General features: G+C 64.1%; 2 protein-coding genes across 2 annotated transcripts in view; one reads left to right on the top strand and one right to left on the bottom strand.

Moving 5' to 3' along the window:
• The window catches only part of WDCP (WD repeat and coiled coil containing), a 34,660-nt gene extending 29,485 nt beyond the window's left edge, over positions 1 to 5,175 (top strand). The window contains exon 5 of the transcript XR_009183412.1: positions 77 to 5,175. The gene's annotated coding sequence lies outside the window, so the exon portion shown is untranslated. The remainder of the gene's footprint in view (positions 1 to 76) is intronic.
• Positions 5,154 to 13,743, bottom strand: MFSD2B (MFSD2 lysolipid transporter B, sphingolipid). The gene is made up of 14 exons (XM_058287649.2): positions 13,657 to 13,743; positions 11,375 to 11,500; positions 10,459 to 10,583; positions 9,829 to 9,952; positions 9,508 to 9,586; positions 9,299 to 9,429; positions 8,277 to 8,367; positions 8,073 to 8,194; positions 7,711 to 7,794; positions 7,451 to 7,531; positions 7,200 to 7,309; positions 6,883 to 7,032; positions 6,483 to 6,659; positions 5,154 to 5,787 (listed from the first exon to the last, which is right to left on the bottom strand). The coding sequence occupies exons 1-14, from the start codon at positions 13,741 to 13,743 to the stop codon at positions 5,763 to 5,765; spliced, it is 1,512 nt and encodes a 503-aa protein (XP_058143632.1). The 3' UTR covers positions 5,154 to 5,762.
• Positions 13,744 to 13,950: the final 207 nt, after the last annotated feature.

The following is a 13,950-nucleotide window of genomic DNA, read 5'->3' as shown; positions in this document are numbered from 1 at the left end:
CCTTGTCCGTTGTGGCAGTTTGCAGATATTTATACCCCCAGAAAACCGTGTTCTTGGACTTCACCCATTCCTGCAGGTGCAGGCCCATTGCAAGTAGACGCTGTCGATGAGGCTCCTTCAGTCAAGGTGAGGCCCAGGGTGGGTCTTAATCCTATTACTGGAGTCCTTGTAAGCGAAAGAAATTCAGACAGAGGAAGAGAGAGCCACAGGAAGCCAAAAGCTGAAATTCAGAACCCAGAAGAGAACAGAGGCTGGGAGAGGCTGCCGTGAGCTTTGCGGGGTGACAGTCGAGCCAAGGACCGAGGAGCCCCAGCAGCACCGCAGAACACTGGTCTTCAGGAGCAGGCATCCCCTTGATGACGCCTTGAGCTGGGCTCCTCTTAGCCTCTAAACCGTAAGCTAATAGTCCTGCTGTTTAAGCTGACCCATTGCATGGTATTTGCTTGAGCAGCCAAGGGAACGAAAACATCCTGTTTTTGGTATCAAGCACTGGCCTCACATAGTGAGATACAGGGGGCGCTTTCTCGTTGTGTTTCCTGGAAGAGTTTGTGGACGACAGGAATGCTTCTTCACTGAAAGTTTGCTGGAACCTGGTAAAAACCATTTGATTCTGGCATTTTCTGTTTTAAATACTTGTTTAATTCCTTTAATATTTATGGTATCATTGAAGATTTCTACATCTTATATTCTTTTTGGTTATATTTTTCTAGAAATTTTCCTACTTCAACTAAATTTTCAGTTGTTTTGGTACAGAGTTTTTCTCTTTCAAACTCATTTTTATACCTGCAGCATCTTTAGTAAGGTCTGTTTTTCATTCCTAATGTTATTTCTTTGTGTCATCACTCTTTTTTCTTTATTAGCCTCACCAGAAGTTTGTGTACTTTTTTAGTTTTTTCAGAGAATTTGTAGTTTTGTTGAGCTTCTCTGTTGTGTCTTTAATTCCATGATTTCTAATTTGAGGAGCTTACAGTCTAGTAAGTAAGAGAAAACTGAAAAATGTAGAATAATTAACATATGGACAGGTTCTGGGAGCGCCAAGGAGAGTCGGTATCTTATTAATTCTGCAGATGGGGGAGCTGCTCTGCGCGGGACGCGTGGCCGAGGCTTTCTGTGTTGCTGTTGAGGAAAGGAGGCTGTTCCCGACAAGCAGGCTTTCTAGCACGGGGAGGGGTGTGACAGGCCGAGCACAGTGCTGTGGGCACATCAAGAACAGGGCAGCAGAGGGGCTGGGAAGAGAGGGAAGGCTTCACTGAGGAAGGTGCCTTTTGATTTGGATTTTTTAAAAACTTTTTTATTTTGAAGTAATTTCAAACTTCCTGAAAAGTTGCAAAAATAGTTCAAGGAACTTCCATATACCCTTGACCCCGATTCCCCAGTTGTTAGGATTTGTTGCATTTACTTTATGGCTCTCTCTTTCTCTATACACACACGCACACACACACACACACACTCAGTTCTGTTATAATGCTTGTTTTTAAAGTGCATATTTCTTCTGATACGGTTTATATATTAAGGAACAGTGATAGCAGAGTGCACATTTCTCATTGCTTATGTGCCAGTCCCATCTGTCAGAAAGACTAGGTGATCACCGAAATCTGCACCCAGCAAAACCGAGTCCCATTGGCATACATCAGACGTACCCGTGCACTTCTCAAGCACCTCGGTGCGCCCTCGGGTCACTTTGTGTTCTGAGCCACACGGCCCCCCACATCTGGTGTTACAAGTTTCCACCCAATTTCAAGCAGCTTCTACCACTTGATAACTCACTGGCCGTAACCCTTCTGTCCCGCTGCCCACTTCTGCAAGCAAACTTAGGCCAGTGAGTGGACGCAGGAAGGTGTGGTGGAGCGAATGGGAGAGGAAGGAGTCTAAGGAGATACAAGTTTGGGGGCGTACAGGGTGAATTCGAATGTAATTTTCTGAGAATGCAGGAGGCAGAACAAGAGTGGGGGGAAGGCCACGAGGTCCATTTTGGACATTTGATCCTTTAATTGCCCGAAGAAACCCTCAGATGAAATATTCATTGTGCAGCTGCCCCTGGGGACCCGAAGCTCAAGCTCAGCAGCGGGGCGGCTGAGAGCGTCCTATGGAAAGCCGAGGGGGGGGCGCCTCGGCCCCCGCTGCTCCTGGTCACCCAGTCCCTGAGGGCCTCAGCTCCCGTAAGCCCCAGGCCATCCCCAGAAGCAGGAAATCATCCATGTGTTTGTCCGAACAAGAAACGGAGGCTCAGGTTTCTTAAAGGAATTGACCTCTCACGAGGGAAAAGGTGGAAGCAACACGGACTCCTGTCTCCTTGTCTCCGCGTGGCATCCCTCCTGCCGGGCCGTGTCACCTCCTCAGTGAAGCGAATGGCAGGGACACGGGGAGCGACTGTCATGGCAGGAGGGCGAGTGAACGCTCACTCAGCAAACGATCGTGTTGAGTCTTACTTCTGGACCCAAGGACGGAGCATTCGAGAAGCCAAACTCTCTGCCCTCAGGACGCTTACGTTTTCATGGGGTGTTGAGCAATGAACACGTAACCATGGATAAATATTTAACTGTACAAAGTACCAGCAAAGCGGGGTAGAGATTAGAGAGCCCCGGGGGCAGCAGGAAGCGCCTCCGGAGGGAGCGACACGTAAGCAGCCACCTGATCACGCGAGGCTTAGGCCATGGTCGGGACCCAGCCTGTTGGGAGGCGAGGCTGGGTGGGAGCAGTGCAGCGACTCTGCGGGGCGTCCGAGCCCAGCATCACACCGTCCAAGTCACCACCTCCATTCAAGCCAAGCCCTCGGGTCACCACGAGCAGTGGACACACGGCCTGCCACTCGGCAGGGTCACTGACCCGGTGTCCTGTGCAGCCCTCAGAGGGGGGACCCCTGTGCCCGGGGACCAGCTCCCTGGCTCACAGGTCTGTCAAGTGAGGGGCCTGCGCTGGCCTCTCAGCTGTCCCACTTGTCTCCCATTGGCAAAATCAGGATTTTCTTCACTATCAGCGCTGGGTCTGCCCTGACGTGTGGGCTAGGGTTAAACTGTTTACTTGTCCCCAAATTCCTAACCCACAGGAAACTAGTGCGAGGGAAGGGGGTGTGGCTCGAGCGACTGGGCTCTCGTCTACCATAGGGGAGGTCCAGGGTTCGATTCCTAGGGCCTCCTGGTGAAGGCGAGCTGGCCCAAGCAGAGTGCTGGCCCATGCAGGAGTAACTGGCCTGCGCATGAGTGCTGGCCCGTGTTGTAACCTGGCCTGAAAGGAGAGCTGGCGCAGCAAGGCGATGCAACAAAACGAGACGGAGGAGAGACCATTAGAGCCGCAGCAGACCGGGGAGCTGAGGTGGTGCAAGAGACTGAGCACCTCTCTCCCACCCCAGAAGGTCCCAGGATCAGTTACTGGAGCGGCCTAATGAGAATACAAGCAGGCACAGAAAAGCGCACAGCGAATGGACAGCAGACAGTGGGGTGGGATAAATAAATCTTGAAAAAAAGAAAACGAATGCGAGAGAATTAAGCCCGGTTGGGTGTCACAGCGGGTGCTGCCTGTCCCCGCCACGCCCACGGAATGCTCCCCTAGATCATCTGAATCCCTGACAGCTGAGCCCTGGGCCGACCCGGAGGATGGGAGCTGATCTAAAGCTTTCGGGGGAGCAGATGTAGCTAACTGGCTGAGCACTTGCTTCCCGTGTCCTGGGTTCAATCCCTGGTACCTCCTAAAAAAAAAAGCTTTTGTACTTAAAAAAATGATAAAGCTTCCATCTGCAGTTTTTTATAGGACCTGCTTGGATTGTGAAGAATGTCCTCCCGTGATGAATTTCGTTTGCGAGCCTTTGGTGTTAAGCCTTTCTGTTCCATAGTACGGAAGTATCGTCCCTGCGCTTTTTCACTTCTCCAGCCTCCAGGCCTTCGTGCCAGCCGTCTTTCTGTTCAGATTAACATCCCACTGCGTCCCCGTGTCGTTGGCTCCTGGTCTTCCTTCAAGACTAGGGTCGGGCACCGCCTCTGTGGACTGGTCCCCGTCCTACCTCGCTGTTTCATGGTTGCCACTTACGTCCACTCCCCCGAGCTCCCGGGACACACACACACAGGCTGGCACGGCGACACTCAGGCTTCCAGGGATGCATCTGGAAGGCAGAGCTGGGATGTGCAGGCCCGAGGCCCCAGCTGCAGCCCCTGCCTCCCGTCCTGTCCCACCTGCAACGACGCCCCGAACCCAGGAGGGCGCAGAGACTGACTGCAGCAGCAGGCTGAGGTTCAGACCCATGGCCCACCCGTGGCCTTCCCGGATGTAGCCTCCAGATGGGCTGTGGAGCACCCCGCGGCGGCTGCTTTCCCACCAACACCGCTTCCTGGTCACCCCCCGAAACTGCTCCCATCCCAGAACGTCCCCTCCCTTTGCTCCAGCCGGGCCTTTGTTCTGTGATGCCCAGCATTTCTGCTGCTCACATCCCACCCCAGCATGGGGACCAGCTCAGATGCCTCCCCCTGCCCCGCACCTGCCATTTGGGTCCTGGGGGGGCCTGTCCCTGTGGCCCTCCCAGAGCCTGTGACGTCCCGGCTGGGTAGGGAACCCCGGAGGCAGGGAAGCTCTCCTGCTCCCTGTGTCCCAGCCAGGTTCCCTGGGGGCTCGCGAGGCTCAGCCACCCAAGAAGCAGCTGAAGGTCTAAAGAGGAAGCAGAGGGCGGCCTGGCCTGGGCTTGGGAGGGCCGACCCCATGGAGAGGGCAGAGCCAGGGCGTGTGGAGACCCGGGGGCAAGTCTGTGCCCAGGTCCCTCCGTCGGGTGCCCAGGCCTCTCCAGGCAGGAGGTGCTGGGGCCTCGGGCCTGCTGCACAGGGCCACTCCTAGAGTCCCAACTTTCTGTCTCCTCCAAAGCTAGGAAGTAACCACCTGCTGCCTGCTCCTGCGTCTGAAGAAATGCCTGGTCAAGGCTCAGAGCTGGCGGGACGTGGTCTAGTTCAGGGACTCTAGGCACCCCCGGGCTTCCCAGGAGCTGGGGTGGGAGGACTGTCCATGGCATATTTTAGACTAGTAGAAGATAAGCCTTTGAATTTGAAAAAATAAATCTCTGGATCTTTCTTCCCCCAAAGACATGGCCTCTAGGAAGCTGCGGTTTCCATGATTTTTATAAGATAGAATTTCAGAAAAAAATATTTCTACAGAAATAACTTTTGTTCCTAAGAAAAGATGGATCATCATTTTTAATCAGTGTCTGTGCATTTATCAAAACGTTATTGCCAACACATTTGAACAAAGGAAAAGGCTGTGTGACGCCTCTCGGGCGCTGCTCGGGCTCTCCACCGCCCCTGCTGCCGTCCCCCTTGTGGGGCTCGCTGTGCTTATGCCTGTCCCTCCTTGTTGGACATCCCCACCTTGCCCACGACGTGGTGTCTGTCAGCGTCTTTAGCAGAGTAGGCCAAGGGGCCGCCGTTCCTGTCCTCTGTCAGGTGAGTTTGCCATCTGAGCGATTTGGGGGTCCTGGTGTTCCTATAAGGGTCTGTCGGCCAGGCCGGGTCGGAGGTTTTTCCAGAACAGTTGCTCTTGGGGGGCTTTCAGGATCAAGGTTGCCTGGAGTGGAGTCAGAGGCACAGGCCTCTCTGGACGGTCTGGGGTCAGCAGGCGAGAAGCGGCCAGGTGGGAGTCCTGGAGAGGCCACGGAAGACCCCATATCTCAGGGGCAGAGCAGGCTGTGTGGTCAACTACTAGCGAGGTGCAGACGGGAGAGGAAGAGGGAGGCTGCGGCCCGGCAGAGGCTGGCTCCAGCTGTTGCAGCTCACGGGAGAAGCTCAAGACTAAGCAAGGCTGTAGCTGGTCCTCCTGTAGGAAGAGAGAGACGCCAAAGGGAAGCGGAATTGACTCAACAGATAGAGCATTGCCACACCGGAGGTCCAGGGTTCAAACCCCGGGCCTCCCTGACCCGTGTGGAGCTGGCCCATGCGCAGTACTGATGCGCGCAAGGAGTGCCCTGCCACGCAGGGGTGTCCCCCGCGTAGGGGAGCCCCACGCGCAAGGAGTGCGCCCCGTAAGGAGAGCTGCCCAGCGCAAAAGAAAGTGCAGCCTGCCCAGGAATGGCGCCGCACACACGGAGAGCTGACACAGCAAGATGACGCAAGAAAAAGAGACGCAGATTCCCGGTGCCGCTGACAAGAATACAAGCGGACACAGAAGGACACACAACGAATGGACAGAGAGCAGACAACGGGGGATGTGGGGAAAGGGGAGAGAAATTAAAAAAAAAAAAAAAAAGACGCCAAGGAGCAGGGTGGGTGTGGGAGGGGCTGTTTCAGACACCAGCAGGCAAGAGGGGTCTGAGGAAGGAGCCTGGGGAAGGTGGCCAGAGGGGTAGGAGAAAACGCAGGCAAGTCTGGGGTCCCTGGGGCCAAGGAAAGAAAGTACCTGCAACGGGCAGGACGGTCAGCTGGACAAAACCTTGAGGGAGCTCTGCGGGCTGCGCCGGCCCCCCACCCCAAGCCCGCCCACCCCCCACCCCGAGCCCTCCCGCCCGTGCCCACCTCCGGAGGCTCAGCTGGCGGGCGCTGGCCGGGCCTGGCACCTCGGGCCTGGGGCCGGCCCTGAGGACGCAGAGGCCGGCGAGGATCATGCAGGTGGGCACGGCGCTGATGAGGACCTTGAGAGTGACCGCCACCTCCTCCACCTGCTCACAGGCCCCTGCCTTGTACCCCGCGAACCTGGGGAACGCCACGCCGTCCGCTCAGAGCCTCTCCCCACCGGCCCCTGCACGGAGGGGGCCCCCACCCCACCCACGCTATCCTGCCACGGGGACTGGCCCGGCCACGTCAGCCTAGCTCCGGAGGAGGGCCCGCGTGAGGGGTGGCCAGGCAGCAGTCCCCAGAGCGGGCATGGGCGGGCCCTGGGGGGCGCGGCCCTCTCCAGCCCAGCCCTGGGGCTCACTCCAGGCTGAGGGTGGAGATGCCCAGGGCCCCCGCGCCCGAGAGCTTGGTGAAGAAGACATAGGACGAGTAGAAGATGGTCTCCAGGCCCGGGCCGTGCTGGCGCGGGTGCTGCCGCTGGAAGCCGTCCACCACGTCCGGCAGCATGGACCTTGGAGGGGGCGGGGCGGGGCAGAGTTAGCCCGGGTTTCCCCGCGATGGCCACCAGCCTGTGAGCAGTCGGGGTAGGGACCACGTCAGACGCACCCCGGGGGCCCCAGTGCACAGGCCGGGCCCAGGGACCCGCGCCCCCTGGCCCTCTCCCCTCCCTCAGCATACCAGGGCAGCAGCAGGGACACGGCGGTGCTCACGCCCGACACACAGGCCGCGACGTAGGCCACGGGCGCCGTGGGCACGACGGCCAGCAGGATCGCGAAGGGCACCATCACCTGGGAGACGGGCAGCCTTGCTCGCCACCCGCCCCCTGCCCCCCGGCCTTGCCCCTCCGGTCAGAGCCCCCCGCATTGGGCTAGGCATCGAAGACCCAAGGGACGCTGCCCGCCCCGCGCCCGGCTGCCCGCGCCACTCACGAAGATGCCGAAGGCCGACGTCATCTTCCCGAAGCGCTGCAGCACCCACTCCCACAGCGGGGTGCTCAGCACGGCTGACACCTGCGAGCACATGGCCTCGTGGGGCCCCGACCTAGCCCCAACGCCCCCCTCTGCTGGCAGGTGGCCCAGGCCGCGGCAGAGCCCAGAACGTGGCACCAGCGCAGAGCCCCACGCGTCCCCCGGGCCCGCCCTGTCCCCTCGGCCCCCCCGCGGCCGCCCCCACCGCGCAGGGGCCTCACCAGGACGGTCAGCACCAGGCCCTGGACGTGGCCGTGGAGCTGGGCGGCGTGCGTGCAGAAGAGCACCAGGTAGCTCTGCTCCACCTGCGAGGGCAGGGCCTGCGCTCAGGGCGGCCTCCCCGCGGCCCCGCGGGCGCCCCGCCTCGCCCCCGCGCCGCCCAGGGCAGCAGGTCGTTCCTGCGCTCACAGGTGCCCCGGCCCCCGGCCCCCTCTGCGGGGCTGCCCCCCGCCCACCCCGCGAGCCCTGTGGGGGTTCCCCTCTCCCAGCACCGGCCTCCGGGCCACGGTGGCCACGGGTTCCCGGAACCTGGAGTCGTTCTCCAGGCCAGGGCGGGGGCAGCGCGGAGCGGCCGGGCTCGCACCTGAACCGCCGCCGAGATGAGCAGGAAGGAGACCACCAGGCGCAGGTACGGGGGGTGCCGCGCGGTGAGGCCCAGCCCCGCCAGGAAGCCCAGGCCTGGGCCCGAGTCTGGGCCAGGGGGCTCTGCAGCACAGGACGGTGTCACCTGGGCGGGCAGGACCCAGAGCCACCCCCACACCCGCCCGGCCCCCCGCAAGCCCCATACCTGGCCGCTCCTTCACCCCCAGGCACAGGAGGCAGCTGCACACGGGGTAGGCGGCAGCCACCACGGCCGCCGCGATGCTGTACAGGCGAGCCTGGGGCGGGACCAAGGGGGGCCATGTCCCCAGTCTCCAGGGTGGGGGTCCCCAGGGCTGGGGAGGTCCCGTGGCCAGGCCTAAGGCTGCTGGGTGTCCTCCCGCCCCGGCAGGAGGGAGGCGAGGGGCCCAGCGCCCAAGAGCCAGGGACCTGCCATGCAGGGAGGTGCCCGGGTGCACCCAGAAATGCCTGGGGGCCCCCTTCTCAGGACGGAGGACGCCTCTGGGCGGGGAGGGGCACTCACTGGAGCCCTGAGGTACCCCCCAGCCTGTGTCTGGCTCGGGGTGCTGCAGAGGGAGCCCCGGGGCCCCCGCCACCAGCCACTGCCACCAGCAGCGAACAGACTTCAGAAGAATGTGACCCGTAAAGGGGATGGGATTTGGTCACAGATCGGAGGGGACGGTGGAGAGAGGGAAGGTGAGAGCCCCCAAGTTTCTGGAGGCCGCTGAAGCAAGGAAGGGAAACCAGAAAACAGACGTGGGTGCCCTAACTACAGTGGGACCTGCTCGAGGGGAGAGGAAGGGGCGCCGCGGCGGTTCCCTAGTCACCCGCACCGGGATGTGAGGGAGGGCCCGCCGGGGAGGCTCGGGCTGGGGCCGGGTGCGCCCTGGCCTGGGGAGTCAGCCGTCGGCGAGGGGCACGGAGCTGAGCCCCTGGGGGGCGACCCGCGGAGGGGGTCCGGGGGGAGCGGTGACCCTCGGAGGGGGCCGGGGGGGTGACCCGTGGAGGGGGCCCGGTGGGGGGGTGACCCTCGGAGGGGACGGGGGAGGTGACCCGCGGAGGGGGTCCCGGGGGGGGGGTGACCTGTGGAGGGGGCCCCGGGGGGGGGTGACCCGCGGAGGGGACCCGGGGGGGGGGTGACCCGTGGAGGGGGCCCGGGGAGGGTGACCCGCGGAGGGGGGGCCCGGGGGCCCGGCCGCGCGCACTCACCGCGTGGGGGGAGACGCCGCCCGGCCCGGGGAGCGCGGCCTCGTGGCACCCGCGCGGCTGGTGGGCGCCCGCCACCAGGAGCCCGTGGGCGGCGGCCCCCGCCAGCGTGCCCGCCATCTCCATGGTCATCCCTGGGGACAGGGCCGGGTGATCACCTGTCCCCAGGGCGCCTGCCCGCCCCGGCCCGCGCCAGGCCCGCGCGCACTCACGGTAGGCGGTGGCCGAGTCCCGCTCCTTGGGGCACTCGGTCAGGAGCATGGTGAGCGCCGCGTAGGGCACCTGCAAGGCCTGGGGGCGCGCGCTTAGGCGGGCCACGCGCTGCCCCCCGGGCCCCCCCCAGGTCCCCCAGGCGTGGTGCCAGACTGACCACCTGGCGCCCGAGCCGGGGCAGGAGGGGCAGCAGCCCGGGGCGGGGCAGCCGGTGGGGGGGGGCGGGCAGGGCTGTCCGGGGACGCTTCCCTCCCTCCCTCCCTCCCGGGAGAGCGCCCCCAGCAGGGGGGCTTGCGGGGTCCGCCTGGGCGCCCCCTCACCGTGCTCAGGGCCTGGAAGAGGCAGTAGAAGGCGGTGTACCACAGGCCGCGCAGGCTGGCGGCGGGCGGCAGGAGCCACAGCAGGAAGTAGGCCAGGGCGGCCAGGGGCGTGCAGCCCAGCACCCTGCAGGGCATGGGCACCGTCAGGGGGCCCGCCCCGACCTCGGCCACTCCCGGCGCGAGCCGCCCTGCCCTGCGAGAAGCCCTGGGCTGGGGCTCTCGGGGAGGGCCACGGAGCAAGGCCCAGGTAGGGGCCGCCGGGTGCGGCAGTGGCAGAGGGCACCGAGGGCTAGAGCTCTGGCAGGGGCACTTGGGTGCTGGGTGGTGTATCGAGGACACGGGAGGACAAGCAAGTTGCTCCTCTCTGGGGCCTCCCATGGCCTCGGCCCACCCTGACCTCCCTGGGAGCCGCGGGCCAGGCCTGAGGAGCCCGGAGGCCCCGGGGCCTGCGCTGTGCCAGGGCGCGTGCCCCAGAACGTCTGGGGACTGTAGCACGGTCGGACCCCAGTCCCGTCCCCTGCTGTTCGGGCGTATCCTCCGCCCGTCCACAGGGCTCTGCACCCCGAAAGGGGCGCGTGGCGCATCCCGTGACCTCGGGTCAGGCGCGGGCACCTGGACGCCGCTGCTCACCAGGGCATGAGGTGCCCAGAGCCCGTCCTCCTGCTTCTGTTGATGAGGAAGCCAGCCACGGGGTCCGCAGCTGCCCCTGACACCTTCCCTCCACACAGGACCAGGGACACCTGGGCAGCAGGGATCTGAAACGATTGGGAAGGGGACAGCCAAGGCCCCGCAGAGCTGGAGCGGGTATCCAGGCCTGCCCCCCCACGGGACCTGGGAGCCCGGCTGGGGTCAGGGCCACGGTGTATAGGGTCAGCCAAGCCCCGGCCCCCCCAGGACACCAGTCCAGAAGCCTCTGCACCGGGGAAGAAAGGGCAGGCAGGGAGGGACACGGCAGCTGACGTCGACACCGTCCATTATAACTTAAGCCCGGTCACCTTAAGTGGGGGTGGGGGTCCCCCACCTGGGGGTGCCTCAGAGCTTTGAGGGGTGCATCTAGGCTGCCAGAGGCAGACTTTTGGTTCCACAGTGAGAGTGCTTCATTACTTTTTCTTCATTCCCTCCTAGAGTCAACATTAACAGCCTACTGTGTACCCTGCTGTAACGTTCTCCATGCTCAGACACCCACATACGCGGGACGCGTCCTTGTCTTGTGAGGCCAGAGCGCCTCCTGAAGACTGGCTCTTTGCGCTCGGCCCTACGTCCTGCATGCCCTCGCAGTCCGCTGGCGGAGCTCTAACTCTCCATTTCGAACGGCTGCTCGCAGGGACAGCGCAACTTGGTCCATGCCTCTGTGTTGTTGTCTCTCTTCCACCACCAGCAGGGATGCAACAGACATCCCTGAGGAGCCCGTCCTCAACAGCGTTCCGCTTCTTGTCAGGCTCGGGTGAGAAGCGCTGACGTAGCACAGGGAGGGCTGGAAGGACTGGACGGGGAGCCGCGGGGGACGGTGGCAGCAGGGGACCCCGGGGCCACTGCCCTCGCTCACCTGGGCCACATCGAGCAGGAAGAGCTGCAGGTAGAAGGCTGTGGCGCTGGAGGCCATCTGGTTGGGGACCCCACCGATGCCATAGCACAGCTTCGTGCAGAACGAGAGGCGGCCGGCTCCGCTGTCCTGGGGGAGACCCAGCAGCTGAGCGCCCACCCCCGCAGACACCCCCACCTCTTGACTTCCTAAGTAGCCTGAGGTCCCCGTGACCTCGTGTGGGTTCCTCCAGAACCCCGCGGCCCTAACTGGCCCCAGCGCAACCTAAAGAGAAGTGAGACAGGAGGAAACCAAATGAGAGCCTAAATCATGACCTCTAAACATTTCCAGGGGGAAGTTCTTCCTTACATCCCCCTTCGTGCTTCCTGCCGTGGCCTGCTTCAATTTTCTGAGTCAGCATGCCAGGGTGAGCTGGGCAAAGGAGCCCTGGGCCTCAGCCCTTTCTTGGCCACCTGCTCCTTGTGTGAGCTTGCACCAGTCATTTTATCTCGTTGAGCCTCGTTTTCTTCACCTGTCAAGGGCCATATGCCTGCCAATTTCACAGCGTTGTTATGATGAGCCAAGGAGCTGGTGGCTCGAGAGCTGATGGTTCAATGTTCAGGAAGTTTGCAAGTGTTGAGCCAGGGGTGGCCTGAAATCAGCCACTGTGAGAGTATTTACAACACAAATCAGCAAACAGTACAAATCAACATCTTCTCCCCCTGGCCTGAAGAAATGTGTGAGACCCCCAGATGCACGCCCCTAGCCCTGAGCTCGCCAGGGAACTCCAGACTTGAATTTTCCACTGCCTCGTCGTTTCAGCTCAGCGGGTCTAACACTCGGCCAAACCACCTTCTAACCCTGCTGTCCCCACCGCCGTCCACCGAGGGGCTCAGGCCACCGACCTCAGTCGTCCTTGACTCCTCTTTCCACCCCCCCGCCCCTGCCTCTGCTGCCATCCCTCCACTGGGCTCGCCACCGCTGCACGAGATCCTTCCCTCCCCTAAATCTCCTCAGAGTCTCTGCGTAAAGCCCTCGAGGAGCTGCCGGTTCGGCTGGGGAAAGACCCGACGTGGCCCGTGGGCGCCGCCCAGCTGCGCCCTCTGCCCTCGTTTCGGGGGCTCTTCGGGGAGGACCACGCCTGTTGCCGCCTCGGGGCCTTTGCGCCTCCTGTGCCTGCGGCCCCACCTGGCCTCGTCGTTGAAGTCCTGTCACTCCGGCCTCAGCGGGCGTCTCCGCAGGCCTTCCTGGCCGCCCGGGTCTCCCTCACGCACTGAGGGGCCCGACCCTTCTCTGCCTCTCTCGGGGATGTAAGCGCTGTGAGCGGAGCAGCGGCAGCTTCGCCTGCACCGGTGTCCCCAGCGCGAGAACTGCGGCGCGCGGCGGGTGCACGACAGCGGGCTGCGGAAGGGAGGCGGGCGCCCGGGCTCCCCGCACGCCGGCCGGGGGGGACTGTGCCTCCCCGCCCCGCGTCCTGCAGGCCCGCCCAGATAAGGGCTTATCGCCAGCTCCCGCTTCCTACCCCAGGAGAAAACTGCGCCCCGGCAGGATGCGGTTTTCTTTTCTGTCATTGGTGCCACTCTCCTTTCAATGTCCAGGAACCTTCTCGAGCCCCAGGCGAATCCACCCCCCAGCCCTCCCCGCCCCGGGGGCTCCCGCTGCCCCCTGACGTGCCCGGCAGGCTCCTGGCCCCGCAGCCAGCGGCCCCTCGGGCGGCCCCCAGGCCGGGGGGCAGGGCGGGGGCGCCTCGAGCCCCCGAGGGGACCGAGTCCTGGCCTGAGTCCGACGCCCGCGCGGGGAGGCGCGACGGCCCGGGCAGCCCGGGGCCCCGCGGGGCGGGCGGCTCCTCTCGCCCCGTTTGCAAATTTCACTGGGAAATGCGAGGCCCCGCGCCCCGCGCCTGAGGCCCGGCCGGGGGCCGCACGGCGGGAAGCCCCGCAGGACACGAGCTCCCCGGGGAGCACCAGGTTCCTGCCCCCGGCCCTGCGCCCCGCGGCGGGGACCAGAGAGGTGCTGAGGGGCCCCCCGTTAGCCCCCGGCCCCGCGGCGGGGACCAGAGAGGTGCTGAGGGGCCCCCTACCCCCGGCCCCGCGGCGGGGACCAGAGAGGTGCTGAGGGGCCCCCCGTTAGCCCCCGGCCCCGCGGCGGGGACCAGAGAGGTGCTGAGGGGCCCCCACCCCCGGCCCCCGCGGTGGACAGCTTGGAGGTGCTGAGGGCCCCCCTTCCCCCGGCCCCCGCCCCGCAGCACCGCACCCGGCTGGCCCCGCGCCCGGCCCCGCTCCCTCCCGCCCGCGCCCGTCGCTCACCGAGCGGGACTCGGCCGCGGGCGCCTCGGCCTGGGGCGGCGGCGCCTCGACAGCCGGGGCTGGGGTCCCTCCGGGGGCCCCCGCCATGGCGCGCGGCGGCCGGACCCGGGTGCCACCGCCGCGCCGCGGGGCCGCCGACTCCTCGCTGCCCGCCGGAGCCCGGCCCGACGGGGCGCGGCGCGGGGCGGGTCCCTCCGCGTCCTCGGGCCCCGGGCGCTGCCCGCGCGGAAACGCAGGGGCCCCGGAGGGGGCTTGCCTCCCGGGGGCACAGGCCGGCAGGGCCCCGGGGCCCCG

Source organism: Dasypus novemcinctus, chromosome 25 (assembly GCF_030445035.2).
Source record: "Dasypus novemcinctus isolate mDasNov1 chromosome 25, mDasNov1.1.hap2, whole genome shotgun sequence".
Classification (NCBI taxonomy): Eukaryota; Metazoa; Chordata; class Mammalia; order Cingulata; family Dasypodidae; genus Dasypus; species Dasypus novemcinctus.
Note: the sequence above shows the minus strand (reverse complement) of the source record. Positions and strands in the feature narration are given on the sequence as shown.

Coding starts and splice junctions, on each gene's coding strand:
- MFSD2B (XM_058287649.2), bottom strand. CDS start 13,743: ATGGCGGGGGCCCCCGGAGGGACCCCAGCCCCGGCTGTCGAGGCGCCG. Junction 7,310..7,450: donor CGTCGGCCTTCGGCATCTTC/GTGAGTGGCGCG, acceptor CCCGTCTCCCAG/GTGATGGTGCCCTTCGCGAT. Junction 7,033..7,199: donor GTGTCCCTGCTGCTGCCCTG/GTATGCTGAGGG, acceptor GCCCCCTCCAAG/GTCCATGCTGCCGGACGTGG.